Source organism: Empidonax traillii, unplaced genomic scaffold (assembly GCF_003031625.1).
Source record: "Empidonax traillii isolate 1590-97213 ecotype Southwest subspecies unplaced genomic scaffold, ASM303162v1 scaffold1176:size335168, whole genome shotgun sequence".
Taxonomy (NCBI): Eukaryota; Metazoa; Chordata; class Aves; order Passeriformes; family Tyrannidae; genus Empidonax; species Empidonax traillii.
Window position 1 is genome coordinate 263,384 of NW_020956369.1, and position 20,452 is coordinate 283,835.

The 20,452-nt window shown below is 40.6% G+C and overlaps 1 protein-coding gene across 1 annotated transcript in view; it reads right to left on the bottom strand.

The window, feature by feature from the left end:
* PEPD (peptidase D) overlaps positions 1-20,452 on the bottom strand; it is a 111,471-nt gene that overhangs the window by 44,219 nt on the left and 46,800 nt on the right. The window contains exons 7-8 of the mRNA XM_027905610.1: positions 13,867-13,935; positions 7,526-7,603 (exon numbers count right to left, since the gene is read on the bottom strand). Of these exons, the coding sequence (XP_027761411.1) occupies positions 7,526-7,603; positions 13,867-13,935 (147 nt within the window). The remainder of the gene's footprint in view (positions 1-7,525; positions 7,604-13,866; positions 13,936-20,452) is intronic.

The window sequence follows — 20,452 nt, forward strand, 5'->3', positions numbered from 1 at the left end:
TGGGAATGCTAAGCTAAAACTAACAAACAGATAGAACAGATAGAACTCACAGGTGACAATTAAAAAGACATCACATGCACTATAGACAGCATAAAATTAAGAGGCCGACTAAAATACAGCACTTCAAGAAAAGCTAAAATTTGTTACAGCAAACACACTATTAATACTTAGTGACCTCCACTTTAGTTAAAAGGCTTATACATTTCTGACAGCAGGCAACCTCACAGCCTGAATTAACCAGGACTAACAGAACACACTCAATTAGAGCAAAATTATTGTTAATTCTAGCAAATACATTTCTCTATTTTTAATCAAATTCAATTTTTCTAGATTAGCATAAAATTAATATAGTCTATAGCTACAACAAAATGAAAAATACCTACACTTGATGAAAATAGTAAATATTAATCAAACCAGAGGAATCAAGCCAAAGGAATTATTTAAGAAATGGATAGCCAGTTGATTTTGCAATCAACCAGTAAGTAGCAGCAACGTACTTTGTATTATTATTAGAAACAAAACAATTACTAACAACAAGTTGTTTCAAAACTGCAGACTGAAAAGTTAGAGCTAACCATAATTTTTGCATATTATTACAGCACTGAACTTTCAAATGCCTCAAAATGCACAAGGCCAAATGAAAATACAAGGCTCACCCACATAAAATAGTTGAGCATTTACATCTGACACATTAACATCCTGAGATCTTAAAAGCAGTGCTTTCAAGAAGTAATAAATACAGGATTTTCCACTTGGGGTGGAAATAATAAATACAGGATTTTCTACTTGGGGTGGAAAAGAGAGGACTTCTATTATCTGATGGAAAAAGATTGGTGAGTTCCCACTTTTTAAATGCAACATTGCCCCCACCTGGACAAAAGAATTTTGGTTATAGGTTCGCATTAGTATTGTAGAACTCGATAAAACATGGTGAGAGTTCCAAAACAGGAGTGTCAAGCTCACTTAAGTCTTTTAATCGACTTATTGAAAACCTTTCAATATTTTCCTGGAATAAATGATAGCCACTCAGTACTCACAGAAAGCCCTTTTATATTACACACTTACTTTTTCGTGCAAAAAAGAGGATAGTGTATTTTCTACAAATAACACTGTAGTAATAATAAAACAAAATAATATTAAGATAAACGCGCTGATACAGTTTTAATCGATATGTACCCTGCAGGTGCATAGGGTGTGTGTATATATAAAAGATAAATACACACAGATTATACAGAAAGTGACAAATCTTTGGATTACAGAAAACCGTGTATTATGCTTTGAGATCAAAGAAGTGAAATTAGCAAATTTATTAATTTCTATTTTAGCTAATAAAAGGCTTAGCCTTCTGAATAATCATGAACAACTGAATCTGACCAGTCCTTGTAAAAAGCAACTTTCTTCTGCAACATTCATCAAAGAATATTCTGAGCTGGAAGGGATCCACAAGGACCAGCCAGCCCAACCCCTGACCCTGCACAGACACCCCAACTATCCCACCCTGTCCCTCAGAGCGTTGTCCAAAGCCTCCTGGAGCTCTGGCAGCCTTGGGGCTGTGCCCACTGCCCTGGGGAGCCTGTTCAGTGCCAACCACCCTCTGGGGGAAGAACCTGCCGAGATCCAACCTAAAACTCCCCTTCTTCACACACCTGGGAGTGACCAGCCCCTCCAGGAAGCCTGAAAATTGTCCTTTGTCTCTTTTGAGTCATTGAAAATAAAAAGCCCCTAACACTGAGCTCTGCTTCATCCAGAACAACCTTTCACATCTACCTGTACTGGCAGCCAAGGGAAGCTCCCTATGATGAACAAAGCTCCTGAAACGACAAGGTGAGGAGTGCTGAAAGTTAAACAAGATCTTTCGAGAGTAACAGAAGTAATAATAAATAAATAATAGTAATAATGATGATGATGATGATGAAGAAAAGAAATTATTAAAAGTTATATACAAGTGCCAAATGGAAGGAAACAAGCACAAGCTGGACACACCTTGAGGGAAATGCATACACGTGAAGGCAGTGCTCCCAGAAGGCTCGCTGTGCCTTTGCTCTGGCAAATCCACTAGGTTACCAATATTCCAACTTGGGACAAACCTCAGCTCCTTCCAGAGTGTTTATTTTAGTGCCCCCTGCTGTCAGTATTATTCTGATGTCCTAACTTTGGATGGGGAAGGAAACAGAAACAAAAATAGTCCTCCGAGTTGAACTATTCTGATCTTTTTGCAATACTAGACAGCTTTCCATATCCCCAGCTCTGTCATTTGACTAAGGAAATAACAGTGCTGCTTGATACAGCCAAGATAGTTCAAACCATTTAATGTTATGCTGACATTGTACTTTCTATGACAAGTATGTTTGGGTTTGTGACACTAACAAAACTTTCCCAGTGCTTAAATTCTGGTACCTGAATGCAACAAAAATATTTTTCACTTGCTTTACTGTCATCCACAGCAGAGATGGCATTTCATGGGAACAGCAGTGAGCTTTTGCAGTGGGAGACATTCTGTTTCCCCAAGGATACTGAACTCTGCCCGACGCTTTCACTGAAATCAATAAATTATTTCAATGAAATAAGTAATCAATAAGTAATTATGAGAGTGTTAAACAGTCAAATAAAATGGAAGACATTATTTGACGATCCAACCTGCTTCCATTTAAACTTTTAAAGCTAGTTGTACTTTGTAAATAATAGATGGTCCCACTGTGAATGAGAGGTTAATGGTCTCTCTCTGAGGTCTGCTGCACTTCACAAGCAGTTGATGCTGCACTCCCCTTATTTATGCTTTCACCCAAGCCATCTTAACAAATTACACTCTGGCCCTCGCTCCAGGGAGGACCAGTATCCCCCTGCCACCAGCCAGTGCTGGGCCCTGGACCCACAGGGGGATGTACCAGAGTGCCCAACTTCTCTCAGGGTGTGCAGAGCAGAGCCAGCACAGCCTCGGGGTCCCCTGCTCATTAACACTGTGACTTGGGAGGACATTGCAAAGCATTAAAAATGCTGAGTCAAAAATGCTGTCTATTCAGCAGAAAACACAATTCTTTCCACTATTTTTGGGAAGCCAAAATGGACCAACTAACCCTCCCCAAAATGGCACTAAGTGCTTGAAGTTCAGTGAACCTGCCAGTGAAAGTTGCTTACTAATGCTGAATTTCCACTGAAATACATGCCATAAAAAGGCCAAGACCTGCAGCTCGTGACACCTGAGAGAAGCATGTGAGGTAACAGCCATAACTATTTCAGTCACCTCTGGGGTCAGGGCTGCATTTCCCACATTTCTATTATTTAAGTGGGAGCCTCGTCACGAAGAATCAATCTTTATTTTAAGATCATAGAAGCATTTTCCATTTGCCAAATGTTGCAGGAGCCCTGCTGATCAACTGCAACAGAACAATCAACTCCTGAGGTGCCTTTGGCAGGCGGCAGTGCCGGGAACACACAAAGGCAGGCAGTAAACCCCCATTTTAATGCCTTCTCAAAATCAAAATATAAAATATACACTCCGGGTTCGCACCTCTGATGGCTCCTAGAACAGAGCACCAGACCACAGAGGTGAGAAGGGATGTTTGCCGTGCCCCAGGCTTTCTCTGTTCCTGCTTTGATGTTCTCCCTTCCCCTCTCTCCCCAGCCAGGGTGTGACTCCACACCGCAGCACCACCAGGGCAGGGGCAGCACACACAAGGGAGGACTCAAGGCAATTTGCTTCCTTTATTTTTAAGGAAGCTTTGATTTTTCAGAAGGCAGAGGCTGATTTGCTGGGACCAGTGCTTTTCACAGCAGCTCACTGGCTCTGACTGCAATTGCTCTGGATGATGTTTTCCAGGGTCAAGTCATTCAAGTCATTACTTCCAGCCAGGGAGAGTTTAGAAGAGCTGAAAGCAGGTTTCCATCTCCCACAAGGGCTCTCTAACCACTGAACCAATATCTTTCCACAGTGTGAACAAAAGCAAAACGTCTGCCCGAGGAGAGCTCATGAGACACTTGCCCAGGGAGAAGGAGCCAGTGCCACCCGATGAGCAGGAGTCCCATTTGCTCTTCATTTGTGCACAGCAGGGAGTCAGATCTCTACTCCTTTCATTTATTTGGGGTTTTGTCTTCTCGAGTAGCCACTTCTAATTTCATTCTACTCCTCACCAAACTTTGAAGGACCTCTGGTTGTCTGAAATGCTGGAGGCCTCTTGTGTACAGGGCGGGAAATTGCAAACTACAACAAGTTCTTTTGCTTATGACTCTACTTTTCCTAACACCAAACACAGCTACAGCCTCAGTATAGAAACAAGAGGTGTCTTGACATACAGTTAGTAATGCAATACCTGAGACAATGCAGTCCAGGGCTCAGTTTCAATCCCAGCTGTCACAGGTTTAAGATGACAGAAGGAAATCAGTACTCGTGCATTAGCCTGGCTGTGGGTCAGCACTGCAGGCTGTGATTCGAAACATTCCACGTAGAAGATTTTATTTAAAGTTAATATCAAGCGAAAGGGTCAAGTGCCCAGAACAGTGATTTGCAGGGATGGTCAGCCTGCACATTTATCTGCACGGCCTTTCTGACCTTCCCCTTGCTTGGGAAAAGTGTTTGCTTTAGAGCACAGGGATCATTACAATTTAAATGTTCACCACACAGATGTACGTGAATCTTTTATATCAAACGATGACTTCTTGTTATTGCAATATTTACTTTTAATATCCATACCAGCTAAATGCCTGTATCTATAGAATACCTAACCCTCCCTAGAAATATTTCTGTGTCAATCATAGTGCTTTGTGCTAGTTAGCTATTTTAATATTTAATAGACTGAAAATTACAGCCCTGCTTAGCAAGACAGTCTGTATTAACAAGAACTGTCAGAAATTCTCTTGATAGTCTTTGTTTTGCACTGGGATCTTTTAGTGCAGAAGCTGTACCTATAAAAAGTGTGGATTATGATGCAATATCAGAGATGCAATTCCATACCATTTTCTTACAGAAGCAATAAACCCATTTGATATAGGTTAATTTTAAAAAATGAACATCATAAAACCAGGCTGTTCTAAACCTGCCACAGTTTTTGAAGCAGTCACACTAACAGTCTTAAAAAAAAAAAAAATATATATATATATAAAAATGCAATAGCACAAATATTTTGGCCTATGATCTCCTTTTGATACAACCAAATCTGTGTAACTTATATTTTCAAAAGAGCAAACAATGCATGCACTCGAGCATTTCAGAGAAGTAAAGCATTAGTCTTTCAAATGTATTTTTTCCATTATTCAGGTGCTTTGTTGACTTATTTAATGGCACTGCACTGCTTTGCACATAAAAAACCTGAGCAGCATATTTCTGCAAAACTCATGAATGTCATTCACATCTACTAAATGATGTCAAGAAAAAGACATGAAATTCTACTGAAGGATTTAATAAAAATCATACCAAGTACCCAATCTCCCAATTCTGTTACATACAAGTACATAAATCGTTAAATTAAATTTATGCCAAAATACTGGCAGGAAACAGAAATAACCCTTAAAACACTTCTAAACTCTTTTTCACCAGAAGTAAAGCCTATTTTCTCCCCGTGCTCAGGGCTTCCTAAGATTATCCAACAGAGGGCTCCCCGTAGCTATTAAAAAGCTTAATTGAAGGCCACATATATGATACACACACACACACATCAGCACACTGTGGTTTTAATGCCCTGCTCTGTATGCACACACACACACCCATCTACACCCAAATTAAACCTTGTGAAAGCACACAGTGAATCCACCCAGGCAGTGCCCTGGCATTATTTGTATGCTGATAGTGCAGCCACCTCGAGATGTTTTTTTTTTTTTTTTTTCCAAAACACTACTTTCAACTGTGAAAAATGAGCGTATTTTTAAATTGTCTTTACAGAAATCAAATTACTTTTTCTTATTACTATTTTTTTTATTTTCACTTGGGAAAAGTACCAAGAAAACTTGTGTGGAGCAGAGCCTGACTGTGTGTGAGTGGGGGAGAAGGTAGGGGCAGAGACTGAGGCTCAGACAGGTGCTCGTGCACGTGGAGCACCAGTTTGCTAAAACTAATCTACACCTGACAAACTCCATCTCATCAACACCACGGTGCAACTGGACCGCTCAAACAAGAGGTTATTTTAAACTGTATCAAACCTTGTTCTCTCTGTGGAGATGGTTGCAAAGTGGGGTTGCTGCTCAGTGGCCTCCAAATGCTTAAGAAGCGATCAATGTATTTGGTAGATGAGGCTTTCCTGACATTCACATATGAGGATAATAAAACCCCCACATATTTTAAACATTTTGCCAATACTGCAGGAAATAAGAGTTTGTGAAGAGTCTTGTGTGTGCTCTCATGGTTTAGAGGGACTACAGTCACCCACTAAACTGTCCTCAGACTGCAAATAAAAGGTTCCTACATATATCCTTCACCCTGAGGTCTCCCTCGAAATTTAAAGGCCTTTATTTCAAATACAGGGTATCATAATGCATTGTGTCATAGCTCAGTAAAAAGTGTTTAAATTTAACTGAATGACTCAGCTGATACAGTATCATGTTGGTGTGTCCTGCCTGATTAAAAAAAAAAAAAAAAACCCTCACAGCATATTATCTACTCAAACACAACATAGTCATAAATGAAAGCAATAAATTAACAGTAGTATTTGATGGGTTTAGTAAGCTATTAACCACAGATAAAGATAATACATAAACTTTTGTACAAGAAGTTTCTTAAAAGTTTTTTACAGTATTATAAAGAAAGTACCTATCTGTAATTCCACAAATTCACTCTGCAGCACCTGCAGATGTGCCTGGAACATTAGCCAATAAGTCATATTTTTTAACTTCTGAGATTCAATTTGTTTTCCATAATAGGTTTTGAGCTTATCGCTGATAATACTAATTTGCTTTTCTTCACACCTTTACATTCCCCTGTGAAAATGCACACCTACACCCTTTTTGCACGTGCTCCAAAGGTAATCCAGTACAAATCCTCCAAGATTAACTCCTCCAAAACTAGTTCTGCGTTTTATAAATGCAGGCTTTTTGAGCCAAGTACAAAAGTTACAATCTGATATGTCACACCCCACACAAATAGGTGTGTCTTTCAATTTACAAGCATTTGTAAGGTCTAATCCAGACTGCAATTGGATGCAGTTCTCTAAAAGCAGCCAACAATTTTGTGATCCTCCACCCCACCATCAGAGCTGAGGTTTGGATTTGAGGTTCAAGAGCAAACCCAGATGCCAAATTTTGCAACTACCCTTGTACTTAGAATACAGCCATTTCTTAAATTAAATTCTGAGTGCCTCTGGCCCAGAAGTGTTTGAAAACAGAGTCTCCTCCCTTTCAACTGTAGATGCAGGCACACAGGACTTTTGGAGGAAACCACACTAGTTTGGCACGCAACGTTACATTCTGTTTTAATGATTTAGACTTTTGACCATTATGCAGCCATCATTTTACTACCTAGCTCCACGAGTACCTACAATTCCTGCATGGAAACAGCAGCAGTGAAACAGAAATATCAAACAAACTCCAGCCCTTCACCTACCACAAGTCTCCATCCTCAATAGTCCTGTCGTTCGGGGCTCCAGCGTGGCCGTAGTGCAAAACAGACGAGTTCTCCCCACTGGCAGGCACAAAGAAAACGCAGCACAGTTAGTGAGAGAAGAAACATTCACACACACATTCACTCAACGTGAGAAAGAACACTGTAAAAACATCAGCATAATCATACAGGAAGCAGTGAGAGCTCTCCCAAGCCCTGCCCAGCCGCTAGTGCAGCAGAGCTGGGGATGGGAAGGAGCAGAAGGGACTTGGCACAGTTCACATGAATATTTCCCATCTCTGTGACAGCGTAAAGGAAGGAATGATGCACAAGTAATCTTTCAACTTACACCTGCTTGTTACCATCTGGATTTTTTTTTTTTTTTAATTACTAAGTGATATTTTTCCTTATTTGAGGTTAAGTAGTCTGAGGCACAAAACAAACTAACTTCCACTGGAGTAAAATCTGACATGTGTGAAACACTCTAGGAATCACTGGGACTGGGAAAATGGAGCTGTCCAGGGAAACAGCTCCAGTTTCCCTCTGGTGGCCTGCTGCTCAGGGAGCTTCCCAGCATACGACGTCAGCAGCAAGTAACAGGTATGAAAACTGTCGCTCTTTTTCCTACTTCTTATTTTAAAAATCACATTACAAAGAAAAGATTTTTATTCCTGGAAATCTTTCAGAGCAAAATCTTCTGTTTCACAAGAATAAAACAGCTCCAGAGAAGGATGGACCCTTGTTCTGTCGTTGTGAAGCTCTGTGATCCATTTGGTGACCTACGTTTGCCCTTGGCATCCTCTCTTCTCTACTGATATTCCCCCCAGGTCTATAAAGTGTCAGTTAAAAGGCTGGTAAAGATCCCAAGCTCTACCTATTTTTCTTTCGGTGTTCTCCTCAGATTGATGCCCTCACTTTTTTCTTCAAAATGCTAAAAGAATTATATCACATCTAAAAATACATATGTTGGGACAGGGTTACTGGGGGATCTCTCTCACTCCTCCAGCTGACTTGCCAGTTTGTACCTCAGCTTTAGTCAAAACCATACTGCTCACCCTGCTCAAATTTGATTCTTTTAAGTGTGTGATGGTGGAACAGCTTCACACCTCAGGTGGCAGGAACCTGAGCTCCGTTTCAAGGAATCTTTTGTTGCACCCGGAGTAAATGTGACACCTGGCACACTTCTCACATTAGACCTCTGATAGGTGCAATTACAAAAGCAGTAAGCGTGGACTGCATCCAAACAGAGATTACCTGCAAGATACACTAAATACCTGTGATCAATTGGGTATTTAATAGATCATCAGTCATCCAGATACAGTAACTCCAAACACAATGATTGTGGGGTAGCACGGAGCAAATCATCAATCTAACTGGCTGGATAATGTCCCTGGAAGTACTTAAAATGTAGATGTGGCACCTGGGGACATGATTTAGTGGTGGACTCAGCAGTGCTGGGTTAATGGTTGGACTTGATGATCTTAGAATAATTCCACGTTGATATTTTGAAAACAATAAGTATTTACTGTTAAGTATTTTTTAGCATGTAAGAATCACTATGTAATAAGGCAGGGAAGGGTGATTTCAGAATCATGGGAATGATTTTCTGATACAAAGTGTGTTTCTTAAAATTATACACACTCCAAAGGGGAAAATTAAAGTTGTTAAATCAAGAGTTAAAAACCCCCATGGAATTAGGAATTAAGGCTAATTCCATGATTCTGGTCCAATGGCTTAAACACAGTTTCACAACTGGCTGGATGCTTTTTCCTTCCTGGACACTGGACCTGGGAACCTCTGTTGTTGTGCAGATAGCTAAAAATGGCTCCATAAAACTTGTGCACAGGATAAAGACAGACATGGGTTTCCTTCTGAGATGTCCTGTCTCCTGGGCACTGTTGGAACAGTTTTCCACACCAGGACACTTTCAAAATTAGTTTGCTCTATGTGAAGAAAAAAAATCTGCAATAGGGCAACGGAGGAGTGCAGTGGAAAGAAAAGGTAATGTGTAAGGTGGGAATTGTGTTCCCAGCCTCAGCTGCCTCCTTTCACGTGCAAGGGGCAGCAGAGCAGGCTACTCCCACCTCTGCCATGGACTGTCAGCATCATTTCCTGCCTGAAGAACTGTTTCCCAGGGGGAGGGCTGAGATTTTGGGAGGGTGGCACCTGGAAACAACTGGAATGATCTTGGTGCTGCGCATGACACTGTTTGTGAACTCACATGCTTGGTGTTTAAGGACAAATACAGAAAATAATTAAAACCCACCAACAGCTGCCACGTTCACAGAGACACTGCACAGCAGTCTGTCAGGGTTTTAGCTGCAGATACTATTCCTTATCTCCCTCCAAAAACGGGGATAAAGTAGGAGAGGCAAACAGCACATGCATATATTTATGATCAACTTTTAAAAAATTATCATGAAGCTTAAGGGCATGACTCCATGCTAATGTATTTGCAGACAGCTTGTTTACTTATCCTCGTATGTTTGGCACCCTCGGTGTCATACACCACACCAGGGCATAAATAAGTCATATACTCAAATCTGAGGACTGCACAAACACTTTCAACAAAAGGCACTGAAAACACAAAGAAGAGGGGATGCCTTTTGCACATTTTAATGTAAAGGTTTTAGTTTACAAAATATTTCTGTAGGGTTCAGCACCAACTGTGACGGGAGATGCATGAAAAATCTGTTTTTCAGCACCGTCAGTGAAGCGTTCAGAGCCACAATCTCTCTTGGCATTTGAGGCTCCTTATCTGTCACGCACATCTTGGCTCTGCTGTGCACATGGGATCAGAGCACGGAGAGCACAGTTGGTGCTGAAGACCAGACATGCATACCACGTGCAGTGCAGGCTTGGAGTGACTGGAGTGAGCAGATCTGCGCCCTTGGGACTGGCTCTGGGCACGTCCCCCAGGCTCAACACCCACTGGCAACCAAGGCAGGCCTGCTCCTGAAAGCTGTCCCAGCTGGTTTTGACCCGAAACAAATCCAGCATGTGCACTGCAGGACTGGTCCCTGGCTCTGAGCAGGTCCTGCAGCTGAGGATAAGTGGGAGAGCTCGTCCCAGAAAAATGCACTTCTGACCCGAACTAAAACACCTACAGCTGGTTCCTGCCAAGAGCTGCACGTCCAACCTCCCCCACAGGATGCATCTTCACCACTGCCCCAAGATGAAGGTGGGAAGGTGCTTTAGGAGCAGTGCTACAAAAGTGATGTGTACCCACAGGGTAAATGCCACAGCTGGCCAGAAGTCGTTCACGTTGATTCAACAGGACTTTCAAGGTGGCTTCAAAACAGTTTAAACAAAGCCCCCAGCCAGTGGCAAAGACAACGAGCCTTCCTGTAGAAGCTATTTATTTCTTTCCCAAGAAGAAACAATCTAAAGGTCTGGCATTAGAGTGCCAAGCTGGGGATTAAGATGAAGCGCTGTGGGGAGGTGAGGATCACTGGCAGCTCCACTGCCTTCCTTTTGGTCAGCAAAACCACCACACGCAGTGGTGCCAGAGCTTGCCTTCAGGCAGCCAACCTGGAAAGCCCTCCAAGAGGTTTCTGTCTATCAGTATTTATTCCCTTAATAATTTGCCTCTAACTGGTGCCAAAAACGTGTTTGTTACAGAAAGAATTGCATGAAGCAGCGGAAAAGCTGCAAATTAACACCACTGAGAATGCAAAGCGTAGGAAGAGATTCCCATTACCAGCAAAGGAAAACGAACCCCCAAGATATATTTTAGATCAGAAAGCACCCTGAAAACAAATTATTTGAAAAAAGAGAAGGAAAGTCAGCAATATTTTAAGAACAGGACTATGCTGAGCATGAAGCATTACAGAAAGTGCAGCTATTAGCTCTGCATTAAGGACATCCAAAGGAAAACCAACAGACCATTAACTAAAACCACAGACTACTTCCACCATGATTTAAATCATCATAGAAACAATCCAGAAGGAAGCCCTTCTCTCCACTTTTCATCTAGGACATGAAAACTACAAAGTTGTACTGAAATGAAAGAAAGAAAAACAGATTCAGTGAGTATCCTGGACATACCCAAAAAGCTTCACTTAGGGTGATCCTCAGATAGAGGAAGGCATTTTACTGCACAGTGCTATTCCCAATCACTGGTATCATCTGATGAGAGTTTTCATCTGCCCAGAGACATCTGTCAAAAAGATCTGAACAAGTCTAAGCTGCAGCAGAATTATATTAACAACTAGCAGCTGACTGTGGCTTCTGAGGTGGCTGCAGAGATACCGATGCTCCCACCCAACTCCAGCTGGAATCTCTGGTTCTCAGTGGATGCCATCTACCAGTGTCACCAGGACACACTGTGAATGGATTACCTTTGCTTTCCCGTTTGTAAAAATGGTTACTCAGTACCTTAAGACACTACAATAATTCATTAGCCTTTGAACACTACTTGGAAGCCAACACTTGGTAGATGAGAGCTAAATATATCCAAGTATTCTTATCAAATGCTCCATTCTCCTTTAATTGCACTTGGCTGGTGTCTGTGCTTCAAACCACTCCCAAGCTGACAGTGTGTGAAAGTATCACCAACCACAGGACTAACCTCGCTGGGTGACACCCTGTAATAATAATCAATGTGTGTGATTATTCTGATAATAACAGTAAATACATAAAACACATATCCATTTACTATTTCCTCCAGAACACAACACTGGACAGGGACAGCAACAAATCATCAGGTGACAGGTGATTTATTTCTGTACAGAAATATTATATTGATTACTCCAGATTTCCAGCTTAGTCAGTATCTTTTTTAAAATGTGAATAGCAAACTTCTACGGAAAAGATGATTCTCCCCTACAGAAATTATTATCAGGCCTGTAATCTCAGAAGGAAAGATCCTGTCAAAATATGCCAATTTTAAGTGTTCAGAAAAATACAAAACTCAGCATGAATAGAATAAAACGTAACCACTCAAAAATCTTAACTGCAAAAGCTATTTTTAGTTGTAAATGTAGTTAAGTGAAATATTTACAATGCATGACGTTTTCATGGTAATAAAAAATGTCTATTAATTTCTGCCATTATTATGTTAATTGAATTCATTCATTTATTAGGACCTAGCTTAAAACTGCTAATATTATTCATTCTTCCTCACTCATAGTCAGAATGCAAAAATTTACAGACAAAGTCTTTGTGTTCTATCTCATACAATTTTTTTCTTTAAATCAAGTTTGTCTGCACTTTTTATTCTAATGGCAGGATGCCAGCTCCCAGCTACAACAGAGTCACAATATTGTTTGGTTCTTGCATTCCATCCTCTGTTTTAAATCCTCCAGTAGTTCAGAGGCAGCTCTAACACCACTCCCCTGCCCTGCTAAGCCCCTCCAGCCTGGTGGGACAGGACACCCAGGAAGCTCCTGTCATCATTCACTTCTGAACTGAATTCTCAAATTATATGACGGTATTTAAAACAGGAAACTTTTCAGACAATTTGGATATACAATTTCCATAAGACTGCTCACGCATATAAATTGGAAAACTGCATTTAAAAATCAGCAATTGAGTAAACAACAGAAAGAAGTGAAGGTGCTAATTGTCCTTATTACCTCCACAGCAATATAGCATTATTGTCTTTAATGTAAAAATCATCTTTTGTATGTGACTTCAGTGTAGGGCAAATGTTTCTCAGCAGCAGCAGAATGACAAGTGGAACATATATACCAACATATATGCTTCATCTGTCATATATCTCTGATTAGATTAATTCCACTAAGTAAGATTAATCTGTGCACAAAGCACACAGCTGTTCTTCAGCATATATCCTACACTGTTCTCTGGTGCATTTCTACAACTGTAGGGAGAACTTTTATATTGCTTTCTTAAATGCAATAACCTTCAACACTAGCTATTCAGCAAGAGAAAGAGAGAGCAAAAGATTCCCACACTCCAAAGAGATTATTTTAATTGCACCCTAAACTTTGAGAGACAGAGAATTTTGAGAATTATATTAAATACTTAAGGTGTATTTCAAAAGAAGCATATTTGAGCAGCAGAGAGTAGCTCTAAAGCCCTTCTCCGTAACACTATTTAATAAAAAAGCCAATTGCAGCACAGATGTGAGCATAAACATGATCTTGGCAGCAGCAGCAGCAGCCACTGGAGAACCTCTTGAGTGCAGCAGAATCTACAACCAAGTTCTTTCTTTAAGAGACAGCGCTATCCACTTCTCTCTGGCTTCTCCAGTGGAAACAGGTGAGAACCCACACTGGTGGCACTTGCAAACACACCCCATGCCTTACAGGAACGATTTTTAAAACATCCAGCGGGACACTGACCACAAAGACTGCCCAGTCCAGCGTCAGGCACTGACTTACCTGCCGCAGATGCAGGTGTAGGAGGTGTGGCGCATCCCACCCCGGGCGTAGCAGTAGTGCTGGAACAGGCTGCAAAGACAGAAAGGCAGTAATTAATGATTTAGGCAAAACCACCCCGAGACAGGGAGAAAAGCAAGCCCTGCGGAGTACAGCTGGGTTGGTTTAAATCCCCAGCTTCCCGACGAGGCTCTCTGCCCATTTCTGCTCAGCTGAGCTCTCGTGTTCCCCCACATCCCCAGCTCAGCAGCCCTGCAGAGCAGCACGGGGGTTCCACAGAGCCATTAAGCAACTCTGCAACAGGGAAGAGGGGCTCGAGTGCAGCTCAGTAGCTTCAAATGGCAATTGCTTTCCTTAACAACTCCAGGCAGAAGGGGAAATTACTGTTGGCAAAGGGGAGTTCATCTGGCCACAGAACGAACAGGATAGGAGCAGCTAAAATGCTGAATTTGCCCCAAACCCTCAGAAGTAGAACTGAAATAACCACCTCTTGCTGTATTTCAGGTACACAATCACATCTGTGATCCTTATTTTCACTCCTGCTGCCTTCAGGCCATGGCATGTAGATTCAGGAAAAGTGAAGTCCAACCAGCCCTTCACTGGGGAAGGAGCTTGCCAGACAGGACAAAGCTCTCCAAAATAATTTCCTCAGAAGCCCTCTCAATTTTCCCACCTCACAGACACCTCCTGCTGAAAGCTGAACTAAATATTCCCAAAGCCTGATCTGCTTCTGACTAAGCTGTTCACCCTCCTCTCCAGAGAAGCCAGCAGAGCTCTCCCATTATCTAAAACCAAGCCCTTTCCACCAGTGCCACAGACCATGCTGGAATGGATGGTCTCATGTTTTCTAGTCTGTAGCACAACAGAGAAAACACAAAACTTCTCCATTTCAGGCTGTGGTACATAAATACCTCAATGATCTTCCCCTGTCCAAACAGGGGGGATAAAATGAACACAGACTCAATCCCAAGAGCAAGAAGATAAGGTGGTAATATCAGGCTGAGTCTCCTCAGCCTATAAAGAACAGTACAACACAGCACTGCCATCCTGCTGGAGGAGCTGTTTGGCCTTAAAAAGCATTAAAACATTTTCATCTTCACTGTCAAAGTCGCCTTCACATGAGGGCAGATGTGCCCAAAGCACAATTAATATAGGATTAGGTGCTTTAAGACCTAAGCATATATCATGGATCACTCTATTCTTTTTGAAATATGCTCTAGCTGCAATCCAATTCCCTTTAATAGTACTGAATGCGTTTCAAAACCTCATTCCTTGAAAAACTCAAATCATTTCATTAACACAGAGTGATAATGGTGTCATTCAAAGAATAGAGATGCTGTGATTCTGTCCTTCTGAGGCAGAAATCCACGGAACACAATTCAAATTCAAAGGATATTAAAGGCATTACATGCTTGTAAATCCAAACTGGATTTTAAAATGACACAAAATGACAGTATTTAAAGAGAAACAAAACAAAACATACAAATTAATCACACAGGAAGAAAGAAAAGCCTCAATTTAGAGAGTCAGTAGGGAGATGTTGTTTACAGGATCTCTTTTCTATTCAAAATACTGTGGTTTACAAGGCAGAAAATAGGAAGTTTGTTTTATCCTAGAAATGAATAATGGCAAAGAGTAGGTCAAATGCCAGAGAAGTTAAGGGTAAACTCTGACATGGTGAGAGCGCAGCGGAGATATCACTAAACTGAGCTAATGAAGTTTATCATCTAAACTGCCATTTGGTCTGACACAGCCATTTTTGCCCAAAAACGGACATTTTACATGCAAACATTTGCTTGCAGGCAAGGTCTACTCTGCAAGACGTGGCACTATGTACAAAGATTTTGCACAATAATTACACTGCTATATATGTACAGTTACATTATAGGAAGCAACTTTCAGTGTATTTTATAGACCCTTCACTTTAAATGATTGAATAAACTGCGCCCTCTACACAGCAAGTTTCAGTAACCTTCTAAAGAGCTTTAAAAATGAAATAATGAAGGCTGTAAACATCTTTCCATCATCAGTGATGCAGGATAGCAGGGTTTATTTTTCCATATGACAACTGATCACATATTCATGGTTGCAATTAATATGAAACTATGCAGCCGAGTAATAGTATTCACCTTTTGCAGCACTCCCCAATTAGCAGTAAAAAGCAACAAATAAATTAAGACATGCTTCGTATAACCCAGCTGTTGCCTGAACTTCGTTTCTCTTTTCTAAAAAAGAAACCTGATTGTTTCATCAAACATTATGGACTTCCTTTTAAGAGTAAGAAAGAAGCAGTTATTTATGAGACTGAGCGGTGATAGTACAGCTTTGCCAGGTGATGAGTTTTCTGCTAGTAAAACCACTCAGGTTGCTTTTTTGAATTTTGTTTTTTGGTGTATGACTCATTACAAACATGTTCATGCAGCTGGGAAAAAAAAAAAATCCAACATTTCCATCAGAGACAGCCAACAACCTTGTATAATATGGCATAGATAAATGAAGGATTGGGTATCTCTTTAATGGCAAGTGCTGGCTTTTCAAAGCTGAAAAGTGTCTATAGAGAATCAGAGAAAGGGCCAGCATTTTGTAGTTAAAGCCCTGGTTCCACTGAAGTCAATGCAGATTCTGCCACTAGACTTCATCACACCAGGATTTCACTGACTCCACCCTGTAAGAATCTTCATCCAAAAGTGCAACACGGAAGTATAAAGTCTGAAATAGCTGGATGGACTATAATTCAATCTGTCTCTCCACATGCATTGCAAATATTGCATCTTGAGCTTTGCCTGGTCTTTTTGACTGGAGGACATGTGCATTCAGTCAGTTCTATGCTGGTGATGGATGCTTTGTCATGAGCTTTTAATGCAACAGAGACACAGAAGTTAAGCACCTCTTTCTCTCCTTTTTTTTTTTAATGGGTTTCACAGCTCCCTGTCATGTTTTGTGCGGTATTTCTCTGGAGGGTGTGTTTTATTTACCATGAACACAGAACCTCAGTGGTGTCTACAGATCAGCCACTGGTGTATTGGCTCTCAGATGTTACCTTTTAAATGCAGACATTTGCTAGCACTGGCATGGGCCTTGCACTGCTTTTGAATCATCCCGGGTTTGGTGCTTTTTCTTTTTGCCAAAAACATCACTTTCTTTGACTGACAATATGTGGAGAATGAAGGTAGTCTTAAAAAACTCACTCTTTTTTCCATTAACTGAAAAACAGGCAAGCATCAAAGCATCAGCTCAGGTCAATCTGACATGAGTGCACCTGCTCCAGCCTTGCAAATCTGCCAAGGCACAAGACAGTGTTACCCCCACTGCTCTGAGTCTCAACTGCCTCACTGACTACAGTGACCTGAGAAAAGTCCCCTTTCAGAAATAACGGGTTCAGAAAATTCAGAAATAACAGAACAAGTACATACTGGCAATGCCTCAGATCTTCTGGAGCACTGCATGCATCCAAACAAAACTCCTGAATGCTTCAAAAGCCTCAAGTTCAAAACAGCCCAAAGAGCCACTAAAGGAAAACCTTCTATGAACAGTCTTTATGATAAATTATCAAAACCATTCTGACAGTGATGCTTGTGTCCCATGATCATCCTTGGTCCAGTTTCTAATGCTATCCAAAGCACACTGACAATGACAATCAGGTGTCTGCTATGAATGTAAAATAAGCAGCTTTAATGTCAACAGTTTTCTTAACTTAAGTGAATTTGCAGAATAAAGGCACTTTAAATCAGGAGGGATAGAACTATCTGTAATGATTGCCCTCACACTTTTTGCTTATTTTCAGGTCTTCCTTGTCACCAGGATTACAACTAGACTGTGTTATTAGGCTTTTGTAGAGTGTAAATATGAAGTATAGCCATGAGACAGGCTGAACCCCAAACTTTTGTTAAAGGATTCATGGAAGGCCAAATACTCCAAAGCTGATCTCTCTGTTTATACCAGGACTAAAAGCCACTGTTTTGATCATTTGGACACACAAAAAAAGCTATGAAGCCCAAATAACACAAAACTGGTGATCCACAGTAAATATAATTTGCCCATGATGCCTAAAGCATTTAAAATTATCAAAGTAGGCTGGAAGAAACATGCTCAGAGGAAAGCAGGGAAGGTGTGAGTAACATCCCATCAGTGAATGCAGGAGCAGAGTGAGCAGGGCTTCCCTTAATCCCACACTAGACACCGTGAGGTTCTTAAATACAGAGCATTTTTCTTTGTTAACCTACTTACTCTGGTAATATAATTTATTTTCCACGGGCAACTAGATGCTTAAAGGCTTAGCCTATCTAATCCTATTTTCATTTAGTTCACAACAGCACACTGCAGTGTTGCCAAACAAGTCTGAAGTTGTTTTAGCACAAAAACAAGCAAACAAAAAAAAGTCAGTACTTCGTTGCAAAAGGGTAAAGAAGGAGAGTGGAGAAGAGTAGGAGGAATAATCCAAGTATTAATGAACAAACGATGGATTACAAACTTGCAGCAGAACAAGAAAAACAGCACAATGAGCAGATGAGCAAAGTTATTCTGCACCTTGGAGACAACATAATTAATGGTTTATGAAAGCAGTGTTATTATTTAAGTGCTCTACATGCCTGCAAATTGTTTAGAATAGAACTTACAGATCCATGAACAACAGGAAACAAAAACACTTCTATGCACTGAGTTCTCAAACTAAGTGGTTGCACTACTTCTAATGAAACTTTTAGATTCAAACCACTGGCTGGGTTATTTTGCATGCTCAGGGAGAAGAGCTGCTGAAGCTCACTATCAGCCAGAGATCCTGGAAGTGGCTGTACCTTGAAGCACCTCTACCTACAGTTGTCCTAATTTCTATCATGCACAAGCAAAAATAATGGGTATTTTTAAAAAAATGTTGACCCTTCTGAATTCTAACATCTAGATTCTGTTCTCACTTTTGCTGGTTTTTTTTAACTATGTTGTTTTTCTTTATGTGCAGCAAACTCTACATAATAATGGAACCTTAGAAGAGAACAATGCTATTGAGTTCAGCAGGAACAGAAGAACTGTAATTTTGGCAAGCAGGTACGGCACAGCAAACTGGCAGCACATTAATGCAAACACAGCACAGAACATTTATGAAGAAAGGAAGAGCTGTGTAGAAGCAGCACAGAAGCAGGTGGGCTCACCTCTGTAGTAAATAATTCCTGTTGGGATTTCTAAATGTGCTACTTTGCTGTTCTGAAATGGATGACAAGCCAGAGCTCAGGGCAGGGACCCCAAAACGCAGATATACTTTCAGATACAAAACCAACACAGATCAGAAGGGATACCATTCCTTCAGGAAACAAAGTCTACCAAGGTAAAGCCATTAATGCCTCCTGGAAACCAGAGACACACGAAACATAAAGTCCATAAATAATACAAAACTCGGCACTGTCACATATGTCATATGTGATTTGCAGTGATTGAAGGTAATTGATAATCTCAGTTCAAGAACAGAGAGTTTAGGTGAGGAGTAATTAGCATTTTAATTGCATAATTGGGAATTATAAATCACCTGTCTTACGTAAAGAATAACTGAAGAGATTATATGACATTAGCTGATATTTCATCTTTTTGGCCAAGCTACACAAGGTGGTGAATTTAGAGAATCTGGAATGGCATTTTCCTCACCCACACACAGGCATTTTCTTTTTTTTTTTTTTTTTTTAATTTCATGGCTCTTCCTTTTAACTATTCCACATGAAGAAAATTTTCCCCCATCAATTTGCAAACCAAGAATTTTTGAATAATTTTGGGGTCAGAGAACGTGACTGCTCTATGATACCCGTTTAAGAATACCCGTGGAATGATCCCCCCTTCTCCCTCCCAGACAGATTGGTATTAAGTGTCTTCTAATTGGTCTGTTTGAGTTTAAATGCAATTTTCAGTACGAGGAAAGTGCAAGAGCTTTGACAGATGTGGCTTTAAGGAAGTGCATATACCCAACTCTCACTTGATTTGTCTTTCATCTGATTCTATGCTGGTGCAACATTTCTCTCTCTGACGCTGAAAATTCATCAAATTATGCATTTTCACAGACGTTCAGCTAAGCCATTTCATTACAAATGTTCAAATGCAAACAATAATCATGTAAACCTATAACTCATACTCAGCTGCTGCTTTTCCAGAAGTTTGGCAAGACAATAGAATGGGTACCCTAGAGATAGGGCAGTTACCAGACTGCTCTGTAAATACAGCTTTTCAGTAAGTCAACCTTTAAATTAACATTCAAGAAGCCTTTAAAAAAGTCTTATGGTTGTCAAATTATTATTTTCCTGAAACTCTATTAACTCTACTCAGAAAAGTCACCTATTGTTACTCAGAACTGTCTGACTCATCAGCATAAAACCCAGTTGATTTGTGGATTCAAATATTATGACTATTAAGCTATTGAAATCCTTAACTATCAGTCCTGCTGAAATACAGTTAATGCTTCACAGTAATTAAGCTGATTAAGATAGTCATAACACAAAGATTTAATATAAAGGTTTAATGTCAATTCTGACAGACTTGCAAGCCAAGGTCTACCTCTCTTTCTGTTTTCCTCCTGTGCAGAACTCAGGTGTGTGCTCTGTCAGCAGAGGACACG